General features: G+C 41.5%; 1 protein-coding gene across 1 annotated transcript in view; it reads right to left on the bottom strand.

Moving 5' to 3' along the window:
- The window catches only part of atp1a2a (ATPase Na+/K+ transporting subunit alpha 2a), a 44997-nt gene that overhangs the window by 916 nt on the left and 22959 nt on the right, over nt 1–21122 (bottom strand). The window contains exons 11-23 of the mRNA XM_030402941.1: nt 20275–20409; nt 17439–17518; nt 16329–16438; nt 14925–15100; nt 12451–12587; nt 10019–10169; nt 9035–9203; nt 7490–7644; nt 5183–5306; nt 3125–3270; nt 2906–3036; nt 2663–2764; nt 2328–2419 (exon numbers count right to left, since the gene is read on the bottom strand). Of these exons, the coding sequence (XP_030258801.1) occupies nt 2328–2419; nt 2663–2764; nt 2906–3036; nt 3125–3270; nt 5183–5306; nt 7490–7644; nt 9035–9203; nt 10019–10169; nt 12451–12587; nt 14925–15100; nt 16329–16438; nt 17439–17518; nt 20275–20409 (1708 nt within the window). The remainder of the gene's footprint in view (nt 1–2327; nt 2420–2662; nt 2765–2905; nt 3037–3124; nt 3271–5182; nt 5307–7489; nt 7645–9034; nt 9204–10018; nt 10170–12450; nt 12588–14924; nt 15101–16328; nt 16439–17438; nt 17519–20274; nt 20410–21122) is intronic.

Below are 21122 nucleotides of genomic sequence, written 5' to 3'. Positions count from 1 at the left end.
ATGAATCATTAAATACTTTTTCAGTATTATATGATCATCTTTTTTCACTGCTTGCATAAACAAATCAGAAGCAGCTCATGTTTCCACCCCTGTCTGTTTGGTAGCAAGACAAATCTGAAGAAGCAATGTGTAAGAGTTTTACTTTAAAACATTCAGAAATTCACAAAACTTATCAACAGAATGTAAATGAGTATGAGCGTGACATCATGTCAAAGCCGTCTATGTAATATATTGCAAAGATATCGATCGAAATGAGCATGCTAACCAGCTAGCCCCAGCCCCAGCTAAACTGTCTCGTAATAATACTTTGTGACTCAAAAGGCAGTACTCAAATGGACCGCATTTACATGGCGGCCATTTTCCTGTCACATCACAATCAGAGTGAGAACCTCAATTGTTGTACAGCTGTGTACCAGATTGCAAGTCGTATAAATGTAAGGAATCTGACAACTGTTGATCTTTTTCACCGCTTCCTGATTGAACGGCAACTGAAAAGATGTTGGTGAAAATCTGGAGAGACAGTTTTTCAAGGTCAAACAACATCTTTGGTGACCCGTTGGCTTCCCTTTGACAACAGCTAGCATTGACAATAGCTTGTGTTAACTACTTCCTAGTTAGCATTACCGTGATAGTGTTACACAGCAGGAAAGGGAAATAGGAATTCTTAAATAACAACACACATCTTGGACACATTTATTTAAGCCTTCAAGTGAAACACATTGGATCTAATCCAATTCTAACATTAGCTTGGAATTGGTTTAGTGCTAAGGTTAGCTAATCGGTTATCAACAAGGGGTTTCATCCTGGAATATGATAAAAAATACCTCCAGATTTTCACTAACATCATATTGTCATTTGCTGATCAATCTGGAAGCTGTGAAATTATAACAAATTGTTGTATTCTTTACGTTTATAGCACAGCAGCAGTACATTATCTCACTCCACCTTCCCACCCTGAGTGTGACATCAGAAGGAAATGGCAACCATGTGAATGTGGTTTAAAGTATCTCAGGCCTTGTATGGTTCCAGATGAGTGACATGTGCAAGCAGTGAGTTTTATTACGCTGCACAATCTCTCTTAGCATTTTTGGCCTAATCAATAAAAAACAGTGTCAAGAAAATAAACTCATATACATGTTTCTCTTAATAAACATAAAAGAACAACCTTCTGAAGTCAAGTTTGTCTCTTCTACAGAATGAAGACGAGCTCAGTTGCCTTTTTATGTCATCGTTAAACACACTATCCTCAAACCAGTCAAAGACAAGGCCATCTCTCAGATATTGCACCTTCAATAACATTGATTGAAATCTATTGCAGATGCAGCCCTTGGCCCCAGCATCAGATCAGATTAGACTTCAGTGGTGATGTGGATGTCAAATTGTCACTATTTTATGCTCCATTTATCAAATGGAATTCCTGTGCAAACTGTCAGATGGCAAAGCATTTACATGCTACTTTGTCAGAACCCAAACCTGGAAGACAAACAGTAATCAGTCAAGTGTTACCGAGGCTGCAGCTTTGAAAGCCTGAGAATGGATCAGCATTAAGTGGCTCGCTGGATGCCTGATTGTTTTCAGCTGCATTGTTCAGGGCGAGGCCTGACGTCTCCTTTGAGGTTAAAGCTAGGGTCAATAATAAACCTTTAAATGAAAATGATTATAGATTTGGCTTTATAACACATGTCAAAATGTCAACGAGGCGTCATGTTCTTTATCCCAAGAACTAAAATAGAATTTGCTGACAGCTGACACCTGTTCTGAAAACCTCTTTTTTTAAACCCACGTTTTCGAAAAATATATAAACTGCTTACAGCTTACGTCATTTGTCATCAGTAATCATCTATAACTGCTGGCAACATTGTTTTGTAAAATTGTTACCTGTAGTTCCCTTTCTGATCTCAGTTCAAAACAGTTCAAAGTTGTTTTTATGCAATTTCTTTTTCTTTTTTTTCTTTGGTACCTGTTTGGAATGACATAGAACTCGATCTTCTCCTGCTTGTCACCATCTGTCAAATGCTTGCTGGGAACTTTCAGGTCAGATCAGCAGAGCAGAGCTGTGGTGACTTTGTCAATCAGCGTGTCCTTACAGGAGCAGACAGTCTACTCTGGATGTATATATTTTTTTTTTATAAGGACAGCAGGAAGACCGAGGGAGGTACAGAGGACGGGGAAGAAAAGAGTCTTGATGGAGAATGGCATATGTGGCTCCTGAGATAGGGGTGTCAATCACTATACCATCACTCACCAACTTTTTTTTCTTTCAGCTTATTAACAAGACAAAGAAGGTTGAAACCTTTTAATCTTGGTTTCTCTTAATAACTGCTTACCTCCGGGGCTCCTCCTCAGAATGAATTTACGGACCTCATCATAAATGAAGATGAGAAGACTGTATGGGAGGGCACAGAACCACCACAGGGTCCTAAGAGGAAGAGAAAGGGAGTAGAACAGGGCGGGGGGGATGGAGAGTGTAGCTGTGAGTTGCGGGCAAAGCGCAAATTGTTAAATTCATTGCAGTCATTTTTGAATATTAAGGATAACAACGTGGTGTTTAAGAAGATCACAGACTTCATTTAAAGTCGAGACTGACAGGCTAATGGCAGCCTATTAGGTCTTTAAGAGGTTATTTTTCGGTTCGGTGGAGATATGCATATGCGGAGCGTACTTCAGGGGGTACATGCGCAAGGCAATGTCCATTCCAGGGCAGTAGGAGAGGAAGGCAGCTAGAGCAGTCTCGACAAACAGACCGAAGATCAGGATTCGGTTCCTGTTGCAAAAGGAAAAAGTTTAGACAATTAACTTAATCAGAAAAACTCTGTGTGTCTCAGAAGACGAGAGAGGCATCTTTACCATTTTTAGACTCTTTAAGGTGAACCTGCCCACTCTCTTTCTTCTCTCCGTCACTTACCTCATGCCCTGCTGAAAGAGGGAGTTCCTCCTGGTCTTGCAGATGATCAGATCGGCCCACTGGACGACCACAATGCTGACAAAGAAGCTGGTGTGGCAGGTGAATTCAACGATCTTCCTCTGCTCGTAGGTCTGCCAGGTAAAACACACATTCAGTTTATTAGAGCGTCCCGTGTATATGGGAGCATTTAAAAGTGCTCGTTTGTCCCGCGCTCCTTACCCACTGCTGCCCAAAGCTGTCTTCCAGGTCGTTGACTTCTCGGTCGTCCCAGTTGATGCGGATGCCCAACAGGAACCATGGGGGGAAGCCATTCTCAGCCAAAATCACAAAGTAGGTGAAGAAACCCCCAAGAGCCTGAATCATCCCTGGAGACAATCACAAAATCTAATTGTACTAACTCAAAGATACCAGCCACAGTCATACATGGAGTATTTCCTGGGAAATGAAGGAAAAGGTTGAAAAATGCCACATCTCGCAGTGTTAGAGAAAGTGAGGTAAAAAAACAACAACATCGCTTCGAATATAACATGCGTTCTGTTGCTTTGAGCCCTGCAGGAGTGGCTTCTTTGGGCATATTTCTGGACGACACGTCAGCTGAAGCAGAAGATTTATGACCTTCACTGTCAGATCTAAAACATGTGTTACAAAATCCAAAAGTACATAAATGTAATAAGTTATATTACTATGAATAAGTAGTTTAGAGTAACAATACTATTTGGCAGTATAACTAAGACTCTGTAACCAATTACAAAAGTAACCTAGCCAACACGGTCATACGTAGTTATTAGGTAATAAGGCCTTTTTAAAGTCTTGTTAATGTCATTAAGTGTCTTATAAGGACTTAGAAGAGCCTTATAACCTATTTACAAATGACTATTACAATAACCTTAATATAAAGCGTTACTGTGTAATTTGTGTGTAGTTGGATTAAATTCAAACTCATCTGTTTTGTATTACAGCAGAGTGCCACAATAGGGCCAATGTTTTTATAGAATAGTAGGAAAAGTAGGAAAACATCAGGAGTTATATAGATAGTGGGTGACTTTAGGCTAAATCTGTTTTGACAAACAGCAGCACTTGTAATACCAGTGGCCCAGCATTCACTTACTTACAAGAATTAAACCAAAATATGAAAAACACATTGAGCTGCATTCAGCGTCAGTCCACCTGGTGTTTTTCTCTTAATACCGACTCAAAAACAGGACCGGTGATTATATTCCCCCCCCCCCCCCCCCCCCCCCTCTGTCCACTACAATAATAAAGCAATTTTATCAGTAAATGGCTCCAGACAGCTGAGGACTCCTCTAATAGCCCATGGTGAGTTCTAATTCCACGTTGGAAAATTTGTTTTGTCAGAGTGGGCGTGACGTTTTTCATCATGATGGACATCTTGCTTCAGAGCTTACATCTTCACATATACCACACCTGCTTATGCTTATCAATCATCTGATTGATTGTGTTGTTTAATAGAAACCTCGCACCAGGTCAGTGTTCCCACTGATTGCTGTCAACATCATTTTCTCGGTGGTAAGAAAATTGGTGTCATCCGTTTTCTGAATGCCGTTGTTGTTACTTCTTTTTCTTATGACGTTGATATTTTTACTCTATTGTTGCAGTCATTGTTTGTCACTCTTGATCACATCATCGGTTTAATGTTCAGTGTGCATGTTTCGGGACTTCAAGCTGTAATGTCAGAACAGGGGCTGATAATCGGATTTGATGTGACCTGCAAAACTATTGGTCCACTGGTGCTCATCTTGGAAGAATCACGGGAGTCGATGCGAGTCGTCGGCTGTTTCGAGCGTGTTCAGCTTTAAATTGTCATCCAATGAAGCCCTGTCATATTTTGACCTATTTAGCAGCCTATGAAATTGGGCCAGCCTTTGATTTTCACTATTCCCAAACCATATAACACCAGAGATAAAAAAGCATGCATTCAAGTGAGGTTCCAAGCAGTGAAACATAACCAAGACTAAGTAGAAAATAGTTTTTCTCTCCGCTTGCAATTTGCTGTAAATGTCATGACAATTAGAAGAAAATTGTGGGACTCGTTCCTGACTATCTCCTCACCTCTGGACCTATTTTCCTCGACTGTGCTCGCCTAAACATTTACAAAGGCGGCAAGAAATGCCAGAATTTCTGATAAAAGCCAATATTTTATGTTTTTATGCCTGCAATGTTTATTAGAAACCATAACTTCTCTACAGGAGGCCTGTCACAGTGATTCAGATTTAAGAGCCGTGCTCCAGAGAGGTTATGAGCCATGAGACCACAAACCTATCTGTCCGTAGGCCATGCTGATGAGGCGTTCATTGACCAGCTTGTCTGTTTTGGGGTTCCTCGGTTGGCGTTTCATGATGTCGCTCTCGGCGGCCTCGTAAGCCAATGAGATAGCTGGAACCTGGAGGGGAATGGGAGGATAGGACAGAATTAGCTCACTTTATGCACTCTGTAAAAGAAATGCGCAGGAATCCGTCTTGGTGGCAACAGTACAAAGACATGATGAAAGTGTAAGACACGGGGTACCCTAGACATATCACTATTCATGTGATTCGGCATTCAATCAAGGCGTGGAAGGAGAAAAGACAGAAAAGGGGCAAGGAGAGGGAAAAAAGAGGCAGCGACAGTGACAGAGAGAGAGGCGGGGAGAGCAGACGCGAGGAGAGAGACCGATTTTCAAGAGACTCATAAAATAGGGAGGTGGAGAGGTCCCAGTAATAAAGATCTTATATTGGCTGGTTTTTACCAGGTAAGCAACAGAGCAATATGTGTGACTTAGGGCAGGATATCTCTGCGACTTAGGTGGGATTTGAAGTGGGGACTTAGCACTGTGTGAAACTGAACACGAGCTCTGCGGTCGACAAATCCAGTTTGTTTTGGTGTTACACTCCCCTGACCCACCGCAACTGAGAGAGACACGAGGAGAGGGAAAAGGATGTGACTATGTCTGCCATTGATTTTTTCTCTACTGTTTTTTACATCTCTCAAAGTGTGTGTGTGTGTGTGTGTGTGTGTGTGTGTGTGTGTGCGTGTGTGTGTGTGATTGTGTGCAACATCCAAGTTTCAGTCTTGAAGCATCCTTAAGTGTGCCACATCTCGCTTTGATAAACATCTTCTGCAGCCATCCTTTTCCACATGGCAGTGCTGGCTAAAAATAATCATAGCAGACTCCAAGTGCCGCTTGTCACTGCTAAATCTCAGCAGAGCCCTCAAGCCTGTTGCCTGGAGTTGAACTAAGCTGTTAACAAGCTGTTAACAACCTCACCAGCAGAGATGGGAAATTTGTAGTTCTACACTTGCACTGTACTATAAACAATTTTTCAGGTACTTTGCTGAACAGTTAATATTTTCATTTTGGCGTCCCGCTCTTCAAAGCAGACATCCAGCTGTTCCCTCCGCCAGCGGTTATTAAACACACACAGGCGCGTTACTTTGAAGAGAAGGGGTTTTATATGCAAAGCAGGTGCACAAATTAGATGCTTTTAAACTTCAATCATCGCATCTTTAAAGAAGAATCCAGCCAATAAAGAATGCACCATCGCTGTGATCTAGCGACAGCTAAAATAAATATTTGTCAACACGAACAGATCTGTCCTGCTGCTGGAAAACCAAAGAAGTTCATCTTTGGTGTCGGTGAAATAAGCGGAACTGCTTTATTGTCAATGTTAGCAAGCTGCTCCCCTTTATCTTTAACCTGTGGAGACTTAAAAATGCGTCTTGGCAGTCGAATACGGAGCACACACCTCATTTCTTGCACCATGTTTGCTTTTGTCTCAGTGGGATGTATAAGAACCGGTTTTCGGCTGCATGCTACTGTCTGGTGGCTGAGAGCAGGAAAAATTAAAGTTAAAGTAATGAACACAAGTGAACACGTCCTTTTGAATATATTCATCCTGTGCTTCTTTTCTCTCGCAATGATGGATTACGCCCCTCAGGCAAGCAACGTGCCAGCAACTCTTTTTGTTGCTGCTGGAAAACACAATGGAGAGACTGGCATCTGGAAATGGCAGAGCTGTGAAATGTAAATCTGTATGTGAGCGTCACCCGGTCTTTGTTCTGCTTGAACAAATGGACGTCGGCAGTGAGCCAAGAGCGAAATTCTCCCACCGACGGAAAGAACAAATTAAACCAGACGTTTTGTTCTCTTTTACCTCCAGGCACTCATATTTGACACCAGTAATAACGCTGGTTTCCTTCATGTCACCTTTAGCTCGCCTGTAGCGATGCAACATGCTAAAAATTAGAATCCCTTCGTTAGGGAGATTCTGTAAAACTTGTGCTTCGCTGCTGATCCCCTGTGAAACTGAAAATTGAACGTGTCGGGAGGATGAACGTTGCAGAATAAATGTTATTTTTCAACTACAAACAGCGGAAACCAGCATCCGATGTGTTCAACAGTTGGCACATCACACACCTGAAACACAATGCAGCCTCGGCAGGAGTCTATACATCTATTAAGTGCTCATTTCTCAGAAGCTCAGTCAAAACTATCGACTCAGATAATGAGATAATGAAGGAGACTGTGTCGGCATTTCTACAAAGGGCTTGACGGGCTGAACAAAGTTCACTTTCCCAGCTGCTCACCATGTCAGTGCCCAGGTCGATGCAGAGGATGGTGACAGTTCCCAGCGGGAGAGGAACGCTGGCGATGATGAAGAGGAGGAAGGGCGAGATCTCAGGGATGTTGCTCGTCAACGTGTATGCGATGGACTTCTTCAAGTTGTCAAAGATGAGACGACCTGCAGCGATCAGAAATAAATCAGAGGAAACGGTAAAGACATATTATTCCTAACAGGATATGAGAGAAAGATTTTGGATGGATTATTTGTTACACGCTGCGATGGTTTTGGAATATTATCCAAGACTTTTCCAGAGTTACTCAAGTCTATTGGAGCAGCCAAGTCCTTTTCATGCATAGCCATTTCACAAGGCCGTCTATAGCAGGCAAGATATATAAAGCAGTAACTATAACGACAACAATGTGAGCATCCACATTGGTCAACTGTAACGTTCTGTAAACACTGCCATCCAGCATGCTTCTGTACTCCAGCTTTGTCAGCTGCTTAGGAAAATGGATATCGACCCGTTACTGCTGTATGTGTTGCAGAGAAAAAACAGACAGATATTGGTTCACTAAATTCTTCAAAGATGAGAAGAGTTAGGAGAATCCAACAGTCTGTTTTCACATGAGGTCAGTAACCAATCAACTAACCTGGCGATCATCAAAGAGGACATCAATAAAGAAAGAAAAGAAACAAAACTGACTCCCTGTAAATTTGAATGGCTTTTGATGGGCTGCCAGCGTTTCTATCTTTCATCAAATCGCTCTGATAGTGATCCCAGCGATCTCATCTCATCTTCACTGTAGTTGTCATTATAGATAACGTTAGAGTTACTGTGGTGTGGACAGCCCATCAAAGCTTATTAACACAAGAAAATAACATAAGAGATCTCAAAAGACGTCATTCACACCCTTTATAAAAGTTTAAATCGTCCCTCGAGCTGCTAAGCTATTACCGTTTTAAAAAAAGTCCACATCTAATTCAGTTGTTTGTGGAAATTGCCGCTACGCTGTATTGTCATAAATGTTTTGTGGACTATGGAACTAATGGGCGAGTAGATGACTGAATTTTCATTTTTGGGTGAACTTAGGCTGACCTTGAAAATAAAACAACCCTTCAACATTTTCCTTTTGAAGATGTTAATAGGGTTTTTTCAGACATGCAAAACATGTCAAAAGAAAAAAAAAAGTAAGCCCTGCTGGGTGCCGTCTTTAAACATGCTCTTTGTTGTCCCGGATTTGATGACCTGATGTTTGTGCCGCTCCAGTCTAAGTCACTAGTCTCGACTCTACAGCTCTTTTGAAAGCTGTGTGAAATCAAACTCAACAATACACATATCACATTTCAGAAACATTTCAGTGTTCAGGTATTTATTTGAAAATATTCAGTCTCTTTCGCCACATGACAAAGGAGCTTGCTGGCAGAATGTTTAAAGTTTTTAAAATCTCCTGTCTCCCTGTCTCACTATATGTCCTTTTTCTTTCTTTCTCCCTCCGTCACATCCCCCTTTTATTCTTTCATTCTGACACCCCGTCTCTCCTTCTGTCACCCCCCCACCCACACTCACCCTCTTCTACTCCAGTGACGATGGAGGCGAAGTTGTCGTCCAGCAGGATCATGTCAGCTGCCTGCTTGGACACGTCGGAGCCGGCGATCCCCATGGCAACGCCGATGTCAGCCTTCTTCAGGGCTGGAGAATCGTTCACGCCGTCGCCCGTCACCGCCACGATCGCCCCCTGCACCCGCGAGGACCAGAGAACAAAAAGTGTCAAGAAGAGAGAGATAAGTACCATGATTTAAGCTTTTCTCCCTCCACTTCCCTCGCTTTCCCCCCCTCCCCTTCTGTCTTAATAATGTCTTTTCAAAGCAGCTCTGGGGAGATTAAATGAAAAACGGAATTGAGTTGCAATCATACAGTCACACGGAGTGAAAGTGAGTGAGCCAGGGTGAATTGTAGCATGACCTCAATATATGGGGACGTGTGCGAGTGAATACACACGCCTATTTTTTTAAATTTCACACATAAAAAGCTGAGCACATACATCTAGGCATATACGTAAGGGACTAATATATGAGTTTAGCAGACAGTTGATCCCATCCTTTACTGACAGAAACTCACAAATGGACCACCGAAAGCATGCACGCACATACACACACACACACAAATGCACACACATTCGCACAAAAGCCTGTATTCATCCATTCAACCACCTGCACTTACAAATGGCTCAAACACAGTCACACTAACAGTTACACACACAGTGAACTGTATTCAGACTTAAATGGCAAGGATGCACACACACACACACACACACACACACACACACACACACACACACACACACACACCTGTATTCAACCGTACCTCTACATTTAGACATAAACAGACACGTTCAAGCATTCAGCCACACTTTATCGCAAACACACTCATGCCTGCATTTAACCTTATACACACACATTGTTATTCAACTGTGCGCTCTCAAAAATGCCACAAAACACACATTCACACACTCACACACACACACACACACACACACTCCCGTCCATTGACCTGTCTCTGGCAGCCTTCCACTATGATGAGCTTCTGCTGTGGAGAGGTGCGAGCAAACACTATCTCAGTGTGGTTCCTCAGCAGGTCGTCCAGGTACTCGGCGCTCATGTCCTTCAGGTCCGAGCCGTGCACCACACATGCCTTCGCATCCCTGTGAAACAAACACATAAACATAAACACACACACACACATATACATACACAGACACAGTGAGGAGTCGGTATACTGGAGGCAATTATGCAAAGGGTAGCATTGACATTTTCTTGCTTTCTCCTCAAGTTTGTCTTTCTGTCTCTTTCTAAGACAAAAACAAGCGTACACACACACACACTCCACAGGCAGAAAGCATACGCTTTTTTATGCTTTCTGTCTTAAAGGAGCAGTTTGACATTTGGGGAAAAATGCTGCAGAGTTGGAAAAGATCAATACCACTCTTGTATCTCTGTGTTCAAAATAAAACTGGAGTCTGCTTAGCTTACCATAAAGATGAGGAGTGAGTGCAGCAGCTCGCCTGGCAAACCAAAGGTAACAAGATTCACCTTCCAGACCCTCTAAAGCTTTAATTAAAGGCATAAAATGCAGGATTTGTCAGTTCCATTTAAATTTGGAGCAAAGGGAGCCGAAGGAGCAGAGGGAGCAGAGGGAGCAGAGGGAGCAGTGTGAGCGAAAACCAAGCAGTGAAAGCACAAATAAACACGGCCACACCTCCACACAACCCTAATGATTTTATATAAATTCTGCCAAAGGGAAGTTTGCCTCTCTACTGTGTGTGTGTCTGTACCTCCGCCTCGCCCTCAGTCAAACAGACTCTCAGACCTGCTGCTCATGACACAGGTAGAGCAGAAGAGTGAGATGGAGACATTGACGCTACCTGGTTGCTATGTTTTTATTGGGTCCTGACTTTGTGTTTTCACTAGCTTGGAGCTACATATATAAGTACTAGGAAAAGAATATAATGCAGGCACAGTTTTTATCAAGTTTTTCTTTCAAGGTGAAGGTTAAAGGGATATTCCAGTGTAAATTTAATCCATAGTCTAACACACCGCGAAACTGTGTTAGACTGCCTCTCGAGAGAACAAGTTAGCAGACCGCTAATTTACGGAGTTTTATCAACCTCAGAAACGACTGCACGACAACAATACACTGCAGTACATGGATCCAAATATAAACAGCCACCAAAAAGCCGCAAATAATGCTCAGTGCAGTAGAGTTCCGCGGCTCATGGATGAAAATGTATGATTATGACTCCATGGAAAAGCAATCAAAGTTCATATGTGTCTTACCTGCCAGTTTATAACATTTATAATATTTATATAACAGGGAAAAGAACGGAATTGAGCATTTCTAACCGCACTCGGTAATTGTCGCGTCGGGACTTCCCTGACCCGGAAGCTGATGGAGGAGAGTTGAACTCTGTTTTTAGCTTCCCAATAGAAATCCAGCTAAGCTAGCAGAGGTTAGATGCCCCAGACTATGTGCTGAGACCCTATTTGTACTGTTGCTGAAGTTTGGTGCTGTTCTGAGCATTATTTGTGGCTTTTTGGTGGCGGTTTATATTTGGATCCATTTACTGCAGTGTATTGTTGTCATGCGGTCGTTTCTGAGGTTGATAAAACTCCATAAATTAGCGGTCTGCTAACTTGATCTCTCAAGAGGGAGTCTAACACAGTTTCACGGTGATTTAGACCATGGATTAAACTTACACCGGAATATCCCTTTAATGTTATGTCAATGTCGCGCTCTGTTGTAGAGATCTACTGAAGTTAGCATGCTAACCAGCTAGCCCTGGGCTTTAAAACCCTTTTCTCCCAGCAGTCCAAATCTCCTGTGCTAGCGGTGTAAACACCAACACATCACTGGTTGTCCGACTAGCTGCAAGGCTAACTGAGACAATAGGGTAACAGCAGCTACAATCATGGATGCAACAAAATACAGTTAGCAGCAGTTAGCCGTTACTCTGGATACATGCTAGCTGTATTTGCTTTGAGTATCAATTAAACAGGTGGGCAATATTTACACATTGCACCTTTGAACAAATGAGATGTAACCTCTTCATTTCTGAGCTTTCGAGGATCTAGTAGGCAGATTGTGTTCCCTTCAAACAGAGCCAGGCTAGCTCTTTGCAACCATTTTTAGGCTTTATGCTAAGCTAAGTTAGCTCCAGCTTCCATGTTCAATGGCAGACTTGTCTGCTGTTTTGATCTTCTCATCTAACTCTCAAAGAAACGCATTTCCCAAAATGCCTTTTTTTTTTCAAAACACACACACGACCTTCCATGCGCACGCATCCTGAAGACACATCACTGACCGATACAACACAGACACACACCGACAGAAAAAGTTACTCTTAGATGCTTGAGCGCACAGCCTAAACCTCCACACACACACACACACACACACACCCACACACACACACACACACTCTAACACACCTGGGGTTAACCTGGCTCAGAGGGATGTTCAGTCTCTCAGCGATGTCCTCAACCGTCTCATTGCCCTCTGAGATGATGCCCACACCTTTGGCGATGGCCTTGGCTGTGATTGGATGGTCTCCTGTTACCATGATCACCTGACGGCAGACACAGGGGGTCCCATAAATTGCAGGGCGTTATCACATCCAGCAGCACTGTATTTCATCTGTATGTCATGTGTCACGGCGTGCTTGGGCTACAGTGCAGTATGGGTCCTTAGGGTTTATAAGTCATTGAAATGTGTTGTGTAGTTACACAGGGAACGAATGGCGCTATTAGGGGTTAAGGGTTCAAATCTGGCAGGATACCCGGCAAAAACATTCTATTTGGCGAGCTGGACCGTGATAAAATCCATCAAAATGAGGGGGGTTGCATTTGTCTTTGGTCGCTGCAGTCTGTGTAAGCTGGCTGTTAAATTATATATTTTCATTTCCCTTCCACAGTAATAGCTACTAGTTTCACTGTTTCATGCTTAGTTTTAGTGAAATTTACGAGCTGCTTCTTGTCTCGAAGGAGCCTTTCTGACACATATTGCCTACCTTTTTGTGATCACCCGAATAAAAGAGGGATAAAGGTGGAAAGAACGGATCTGACTTAAAAGCTCTCTTCTTATTTCATCATGCAACTGAACTACTCAACATCTCAAATAAGACAATATCTTTCTACTAATCAATTTAACGTTTTCTATTTTTTGTCTAAAAGGGAAGTGATAAACATCACACTGAAGGTGAAGGAAATATCTTTGGTTTGTGTGTAAGGTTTGTGAAAAAAGAACATAATTCTCAGACATATGAGGACAAGGTGCAGATAGTTTAGGGTCCTACCATAGCTGTATCCTTTCAATAACTGGTATGTCACATCGGAACCTCGTGTGAGATGTTCAGTGAGAAGTCATAAGGAGTACATTCTTGAAATTCCAGACACCATCATAACCTACAGCTCGACGCTGGCTGAGTGAAGGAGCAATAACAATTGAGCTCAATATATTGCACTAAAGCCTTTGGTCTGATGCTGTGGACCGTGGATGAACATTGCACTGAAACGCTAGTACTACATCCGTTAAAAAGTAATTAAAGCAACAGAGCCATGCGCTCCAGTTTCCTCCTGGGATCAGCTACGAGGAGAAACACCAGATTTGAAGAGGTGTGGATGAGTGTATGTTCAAAATTGTGTTCTTCCAGCTCAATCGGACAATATACCTACAGCTCCCGACTGTATGTCGGACATTATTAAGTCATTACATGAGCATGTTATACAGTTCATCACAGGTAGTGAAATTACGCCATACATCAACCACTTTACATCCTAGTGTAGTTTCGAGTTTAGGTGTTTAGTTGTCTTTTTTAAATAATGATGGCAGCCGATTCGTCTTTTTACCCACTCGAAAGCTTTCTAAACCAAGTAGTAGATGACTTAGACTAACAGAAGGAGTGTAATTATTTTAAAAAAAGAAAGATCCCAATGAAGACATTATCGTCTGCCCACATTCATAACTACAAATTCATTAAAATGTCTCAATAACAGTCATATCTTCAGGGCAGCCAATATCACTGGCATGATTTAGAGATAATACAATAATGCCTCAGTCAAAACAAAGCTAATGTGTTAACTAATGCTCACTCCTAAGAAGAATTGTGATTTTAAGATTTTATGAGATATTTCATCAGTCTGTAGCCTTTTTTAAGCATCAACTTCTAAAAAATTAAAATCTTCACTCCATTCTGCTTCCAGTTCGTTCTTTAAGCCTTTCCCAGCATGACTTCAAAAATTCATTACCACTGGAAGCATGAGAACTACTGTACCTGAAATTAAATGTGCAAAATCCTTTTCCCATATTTGTAATATTTCCCCCCAAATGAGAGTTGCTCATTATCCATTTAATCACTGGTGGAAGTTGTTTAACCTTCCTGTGGCCCGGCTTATTACTTTCCTGGCAAACATCTGCTCGGTGTGTGTGTATTTGCAGTTGATTAATGTTTAATGAAAATTTGTAATAAATGTACCAAATCTGCATTCTATCAAAAAAAAGAAAAGAACCTTTTCTAAATTGGGACTGAACTGAGTTCAGCCTTCATCGCTTGTCAAAGCTTTTTCATTTTCACATGAAAAATTTAATTTTTTTATTTTTAAGTTATTTTTGAAAACAGTCAAACCTAGGAGAGATAAATACATCACCTTTGACCAAACTTGTCCGCTGTACTTTTGTTACTTTAGCTGGCCTTTTCAGAGTGTTGCCAAAATATCTCATCAGTAGCAGACCTTCATTTTATCTATCGATTAGCATCTATCAGAGCTCCTAATAGTCATCAGGAAGTCGTTTGGACTCCATTTTGTGATTTGAATATGCGTTTTGACTTGCAAATCCCCGATAAATGAAGCCCCAGAAACAGCTTTCCAGGAACTACAACAAACATTGAATCGGTGGAACCAATTACCTTGATACCAGCAGAGCGGCATTTACCCACTGCGTCAGGCACAGCGGCACGCGGCGGATCAATCATGGAGATGAGACCCAGGAAGCAGAGCTTCTCTGTGGGGAAGTTGGTTTCGTCACTGTCGAAGGTGAATCCTCGAGGGAACTGGGATGAAGACAGATTCAAGTGGCAGAAGCCTGCAAGAGAAGGGGGATCAGTAGGGTGATCGTTCATAACTGACTGATATGGCATCTAAAAGTATACGGCAGCTGCTGAAATATAACTTGTTGTTTTGTTGCTTCGACATCAACTGGCACTTTAAAAAGCAGACGATTTGTTACGACCCTAAGGATGTTTTGAGTCCAAAACATCTCATAAACAATAAGCATGTCCTGGTGCATTCTGCTGTTGCTACCTGCAGTAAAACACTACAAAGAAATGTTAATATGGAAGAGGTCTGAAGGCTCTCATGCACACCCACAGAAAATGTATTCTCCTCTGGCAGCAGTGATCCTTCACCTTACAGTATGCATACAAATCATTTTTAATTTTAGATGTAGATTTGGAGTTTTGTAGGACTGACACTCAAATTGAAAGAGACACTTTTTATTAATTAATGATCCACAGGCCTTGAAATATGTATCTCCTGAATCCCTACAGAGCAAAGCATAACAGAAATGATGAAAAATCTGGCTCAGTGTAAAAATGGAGAAACCTCCCTTTGTCACGAAAACACGCGACCCATCATCGTCGTCACCTGAGGCATAAGAGAGATTTAATAATTTACATGATTTCAGGAGTTTCGCTCCAAAAATGGCACTATTCCACATTTCAGCGTTTGAAAAAAAGTGACACCTGCTCTAACAAAATGATGATAGCACATAATTATTACCTATGGCACTTTTCAAAAGATGCCAGGTAACTTTTTTCTTTGGTTGTCAGAAATGATGACATTTACAGAGTCTGGATGCTAAACACTTCACCGATATTCAAAGTGGAACCTCAGGGTAATGATTTTTTCTTCAAAACCCAAAATGTGTCCATGACATTTTTACAAGGAAACATGTTATTTCATGAACAAATTACATTACAGTTTAGTCCCAAGTAAGATCTGGATTCAATTACCAGCTCATCATCCAACTTTACATACTAATTCATAACCTAGACAACCCATATCACTAACATTTGGTAACTAACGATGGTAATTTCATCCTTGAAGCCACGTCAGTATATTACAATTACATTTAAAACCTTTGTATTTGTATACAGTGTGGCAATAAAAGGATTCTCCACTTTAATGGGGACATGTGGCTAAACTACCCTGTTACCCAAGGAGGCTATAAAAGGTGAGTGCTCTCTCCAACTGCTTCCTCCTGCTACCTGTTCCCCCACAGACGGATAATACGCTGGTGCCATGAAACATACCGAGCACTCTCTCTCCCAGTCCTCCCAGCTCCATGTAGGCATTCTGGAAAGCTTCCCTCCAGTTTTCATCGAGTGGCTGCTCCTGGCCATGGATCATAATGGTACTGCACCTGTAAAACATTTATTGGTAACACTTTTACAGCTACCACTGCCAGTATCCTCACCTGTGTATTCATAATGCAAGGGTTAAAACACGAGGTGGGCACATTATGACCAATAATGATATCATCAATAATGATAAGTCATAAATCCTTAAAAACAACATTAAATATATTTCAAAGACAACGAGCTGGAGTCATACTCTGCATTAGGGTTCATTTTTGTCTCAAAGGGCATTTTACAGCTATGGCAGAAGGCTACTAAGCCATTGACCACTGTTTGAGACTGTGTTTTAAACATAAAATTACAACATATATGCTCATATATACTGTATACTGTGTATTTTATTCCAGAGTTTTTGCATTGGTGATATTTATTCCATCAATCTGGTTGATTTTTTTTTTCATTTTCATCAAATAATTGGAAAGAACCAAAACCAAAATGTTCACGTGTCTCCCAATACTTCTTGTCTTATCTCCCCCTTGTGTGGCTCACAGTCCCTGGCGCATTAGTTCCTAATGAGCCGTACTCCAACAGGAGTAACCGTGAATTTGCTGGAGACCATTTACACCAGCACACCACACATCTGGTACTGTAGTGAGTAATCATGGCAGCAGGATGGTGTATGTGTTATTGACTCAAAATAAACCAGTGTCTGTGTGTTCATGATGATGAAGGCACAGTGCAGCAGTGCAGCTCATTGATGTGTTGATGATCGTTTTTTTGTGCATTGTAGATGGTTTGTAATAGTTTTGCTTAATAATGGAGGTACTTGGCACAAATAGATGAGCTATCAGGTTTCAGACACACAAACACAATCGATTAAAAGTTGTTCTGTGTTTTTTTCTATTGTTAACAATAAAAAGAAATCAAACATATAGAATATAGCCACCATTAAAGGAGAGTGTGTGTATGTTTTCTCACTACATCCAGAAGCAAAGAATAGGTAAATGAAAAACAAGGCAAGAAAAACTGTGAGACACATAATCAATCCATTATTGATCAACCAACCTGTCCAAGATTCTTTCTGGGGCTCCCTTCATGACCAGAATATGACCGGAGGGATTGTCGTCGACTTCATGGACAGAGAGCTTGACAAAAGGGAAGGAAGAGGAGGAGAGGAAGAATGGTGAGAACATAACATTACAGGATTTACTTTTAAAAAACCAAGAAGCAACACGTAGTTTATTGCTAGTTGTTTCCTTGCTGGAGTAAAATGTGTCTGTTTTAGTAAGAAAAAGGCCGGAGACAGACATGCTCGACAATGAATGTCACGTCCGTGCTGGCAATAATTTTTTTGGGGCGGAGGTGTCATATTTTTCGAAGTGGTTTGAAATAAAAGTCTTATCGAGGCTGAGTTGACTGAGTGCACATTGTAAGTCATATGTATTCCCTATGTTGAAGGAGCACTCATTCACAGTCTCAAAATGCATTCCCGCTGTGTTACACTTTGCATTACCCATTCTCCCACACAAACACACACACCCACACACACACCGCCACACGTATAAGCATGCACACACTACCCCAGGTAATTTGTATCTGAGTCACAGCATATCTAATCTCAGAAAACCAGAGCAAAATTGCTTTTTTTTTTTTTTTTCTTCAACACAGACGTTCCTATTTTAAGTCAGGGAACAGGTGCACAAAATACATGCAGGAAGTCCTTTGTTTGCCTCAGCATCACTGTTGTGTTATTCATATGCTGGGTCAAATCTCCAGGCAGGATGGGGAACACTGGGTGTGGAAAACATAAAAACTGACCCTGCCTTAATTGCTGCCCGCCCTTGAGCAAGGTGTTGAAGCTTGATACGAATGTTTACAGTTTAATTAGAGCTGGGCGCTATATCAATATTAGATCTTTAATGTGTAATGAGACTATGGATCCTTTTAGATTTTGGATCTTTATATTGTGATAATTGTTGTCTGTAAAAGCTGCTTTACAGACTGTTCTACTTGCTCTAATATTGCCTTCACCCAATACATATATTTTGTGAATGTACCAATAGTCACAACTGCGCTGTTGTGGCGATATCAATATTGAAGCACGTGCCCAAAATATTGTCATATTTGATTTATCCGGCCAGTCCTAGCATTTATGAAGTGTGTTTGAGGAGGCTACAAAATATGGAGATGAAACGCTTTAATCACCATGACATCGTGCCAACAATGTCACCTCCATGTAGAAAACTGGCAATGGATTTGCACTGTGGAAATTTGTGAAATCAGCAAACGTGTTTATTTCGGTTGTCATTTGTCAACATGATTAACCGACCTATCTGACAATCCTGCTTGTAAATATATGAAACGAGTTGCTTTGCCAGCATCTTTGAAATCTGCCACATCTCAGACTAATAAGGTCATTTTATTTCGTCTGTGGCCCAACAGATGAAATGTTAGGTCTCCAAACTAACACTAGTGAAAGTGTTGCTATTAATGAGATTTGGTAGCATCAAACATGCATTTGAGATGAATCAGATGCACACTTACGTGCTGTGTATTGCAAGGGGTTTTCTACCAGGAGGTCATTGTAAATTAGTCGAATTTGTAATTGTATAATATCCAAAGTAACGTCACATGAAAAATGAGACCTTCCGTGTCTCTCTCTCGTTTGTCCATACAAGCCTGTGGACGTTGTTAAAAAGACGTTAAATGCTGCTGGACTGTGGATTTTTCTGTGATGCAGTCGGGAGGATGTGACTCTTCTCGAGTGCCTTTTCTCAGTGCCACTCCCAGACAACAGAGAGCCTGTTGTGATCTGTATCATACATTTACATTTAGGGCTTTTGTCCAAAGCTACGTACAGTAATTCATACATACATCCATACACTGATGGTGGTGGCTGCCATGCAAGATGCCAACCAGCACATCAGAAGCAGCTCGGGGTTCAGTATCTTTCCCCAAGGCCACTTCGACATGCAGACCAGCGGATTCGAACCAGCGCCCTTCCAATAGCAAGACACTGGCTCTACCCCTGAGCCACAGCCGCATATAGTAAAATAGCATAATACTGGAGTCACACCCAATAGATTATGCTTTGTTGTTGTTGTTCACATAGAGCTTCTTATGATTGGCCAATTTCATTTAAGGTCTTTTCAAAGTATTCATATACACATCTTCAAACTCTTGGTCCTCTCACCTGACTCCACCCAAACCTCGCTGAGCTCGTCACCAGAGCCAGCTCTAGCTCTTTCTGTGCACTGAAAGGCAGCAAGTATCTTGTGTCCAACCAGTTTGTAATCCACATTTATCCTGCTATCGCAAATAACACACATCACAGCACTGCAACAGCTTCTCTGTGGCTAACAGTGTCGTGTTGGTTGGGCAGCTTCCAGGTAGAAATGTGTGACAGTGTGAATGTAAAGCAGGATGTTGTTGTGAAAGAGCAGGCGTGTTCAGGCTGCCTTCTCCGAGTGGAAAAAAGGTTAAAAATGAATATGGATGATTCACTCAAAGCGCGTAAATAAAAATGATTTCCAAGTCTCAGAAATGCATCAAACAACATCACAACACCGTCAGTTTGAGGAGAATTAACAGAATTGTAAAAAAAAATAATAATAATAAAATGAAGAGGCCACATTTACTACAAATTTAAATTAATAAGTAAATTAGGATTGATTGCAAATGATGCCTAAAGGGACAGTTCAATACAATTTAAGTAGTATAAGTATAAGTACTTAAAGAATTGTAAAAGCTGTGTTTGTAATTGTCAAAGAAAGTCTAAAATGCTCAGCCACCATGATTTTAAGCTATGAATGGTCTGTAAACGCGTCTGAGGATTTCATTGTAGACTTGCATCAGCAGCGCTTCCAGCTGAGAGAGCCATGATGCAACATGACTGCGGTACCTGGTACTTGTTGGTGGAGTTGAAGGGGATCTCTGCCACTTTGGGGTTTCTGGCTCTCATGTCACGAACATTCCCGCAGCACAGCTCGATGCATTTCAACAGAGCTGACTCTGATGCGTCCCCCGCTGTCTCCCTCTGGGGAAAGACACACAGCGGCACATTAGCACAGTCACTCACATATGCATATTGAGAAATGAGTGTTGTCTGTCTCGCTGCCTGGGTTTATCACACTGTGGTGGAAGTGAGCTTAAAACTGATTAAAGCTGCACCTGAGAGGACTTTCTCTGCTTCCATTATGGTTCTCATTGTTCATGCAGGTAACCAGGTATCATCTGCATCACCTACACACATGATGTTGTTGAAGTTATGTAACAACTTTAATGTAAAAGTAATGAGAGTGCAAAATCTGGCTTTCTTTGTTAGTTTAAGGGGAGAAAAATAGTTTGATTAAGACAGCTCATATTTCTGGAGGGGAAACAGCTGATTAGTTTGCCGTTTTTGCAGTTTCTTAAGGGCATTTTGTTTCTATAGGTGTGGATGTGATACCCTGAATATGAAGTTCACATCATATTGGAAATTCATTTCGTCAGAGGACACATCAGAACATTGTGTATTGGCAATAATCAAAAGCAAAAAATGTCATATCACGTTCACATTACATGTTTACAAGCTGACTTTCATATCAGGATTTAGTGGGGATGGTGGTGGAGTTTCATCATTTGTAAGTGAGCAACCACTGCATGTTTTTTAAGGAGACCCTAGAACAATTTCCAGTTGTGTTTATGGAGACAAAACTGGGTGTTATCACAAGTGAGTCCTCAGCCCATCTCCAGCCATGTTGTGGAAGG

Source organism: Sparus aurata, chromosome 21, assembly GCF_900880675.1.
Source record: "Sparus aurata chromosome 21, fSpaAur1.1, whole genome shotgun sequence".
Classification (NCBI taxonomy): Eukaryota; Metazoa; Chordata; class Actinopteri; order Spariformes; family Sparidae; genus Sparus; species Sparus aurata.
The sequence above is the reverse complement of the archived record's forward strand: the minus strand, read 5'-3'. Positions and strand labels throughout refer to the sequence as shown.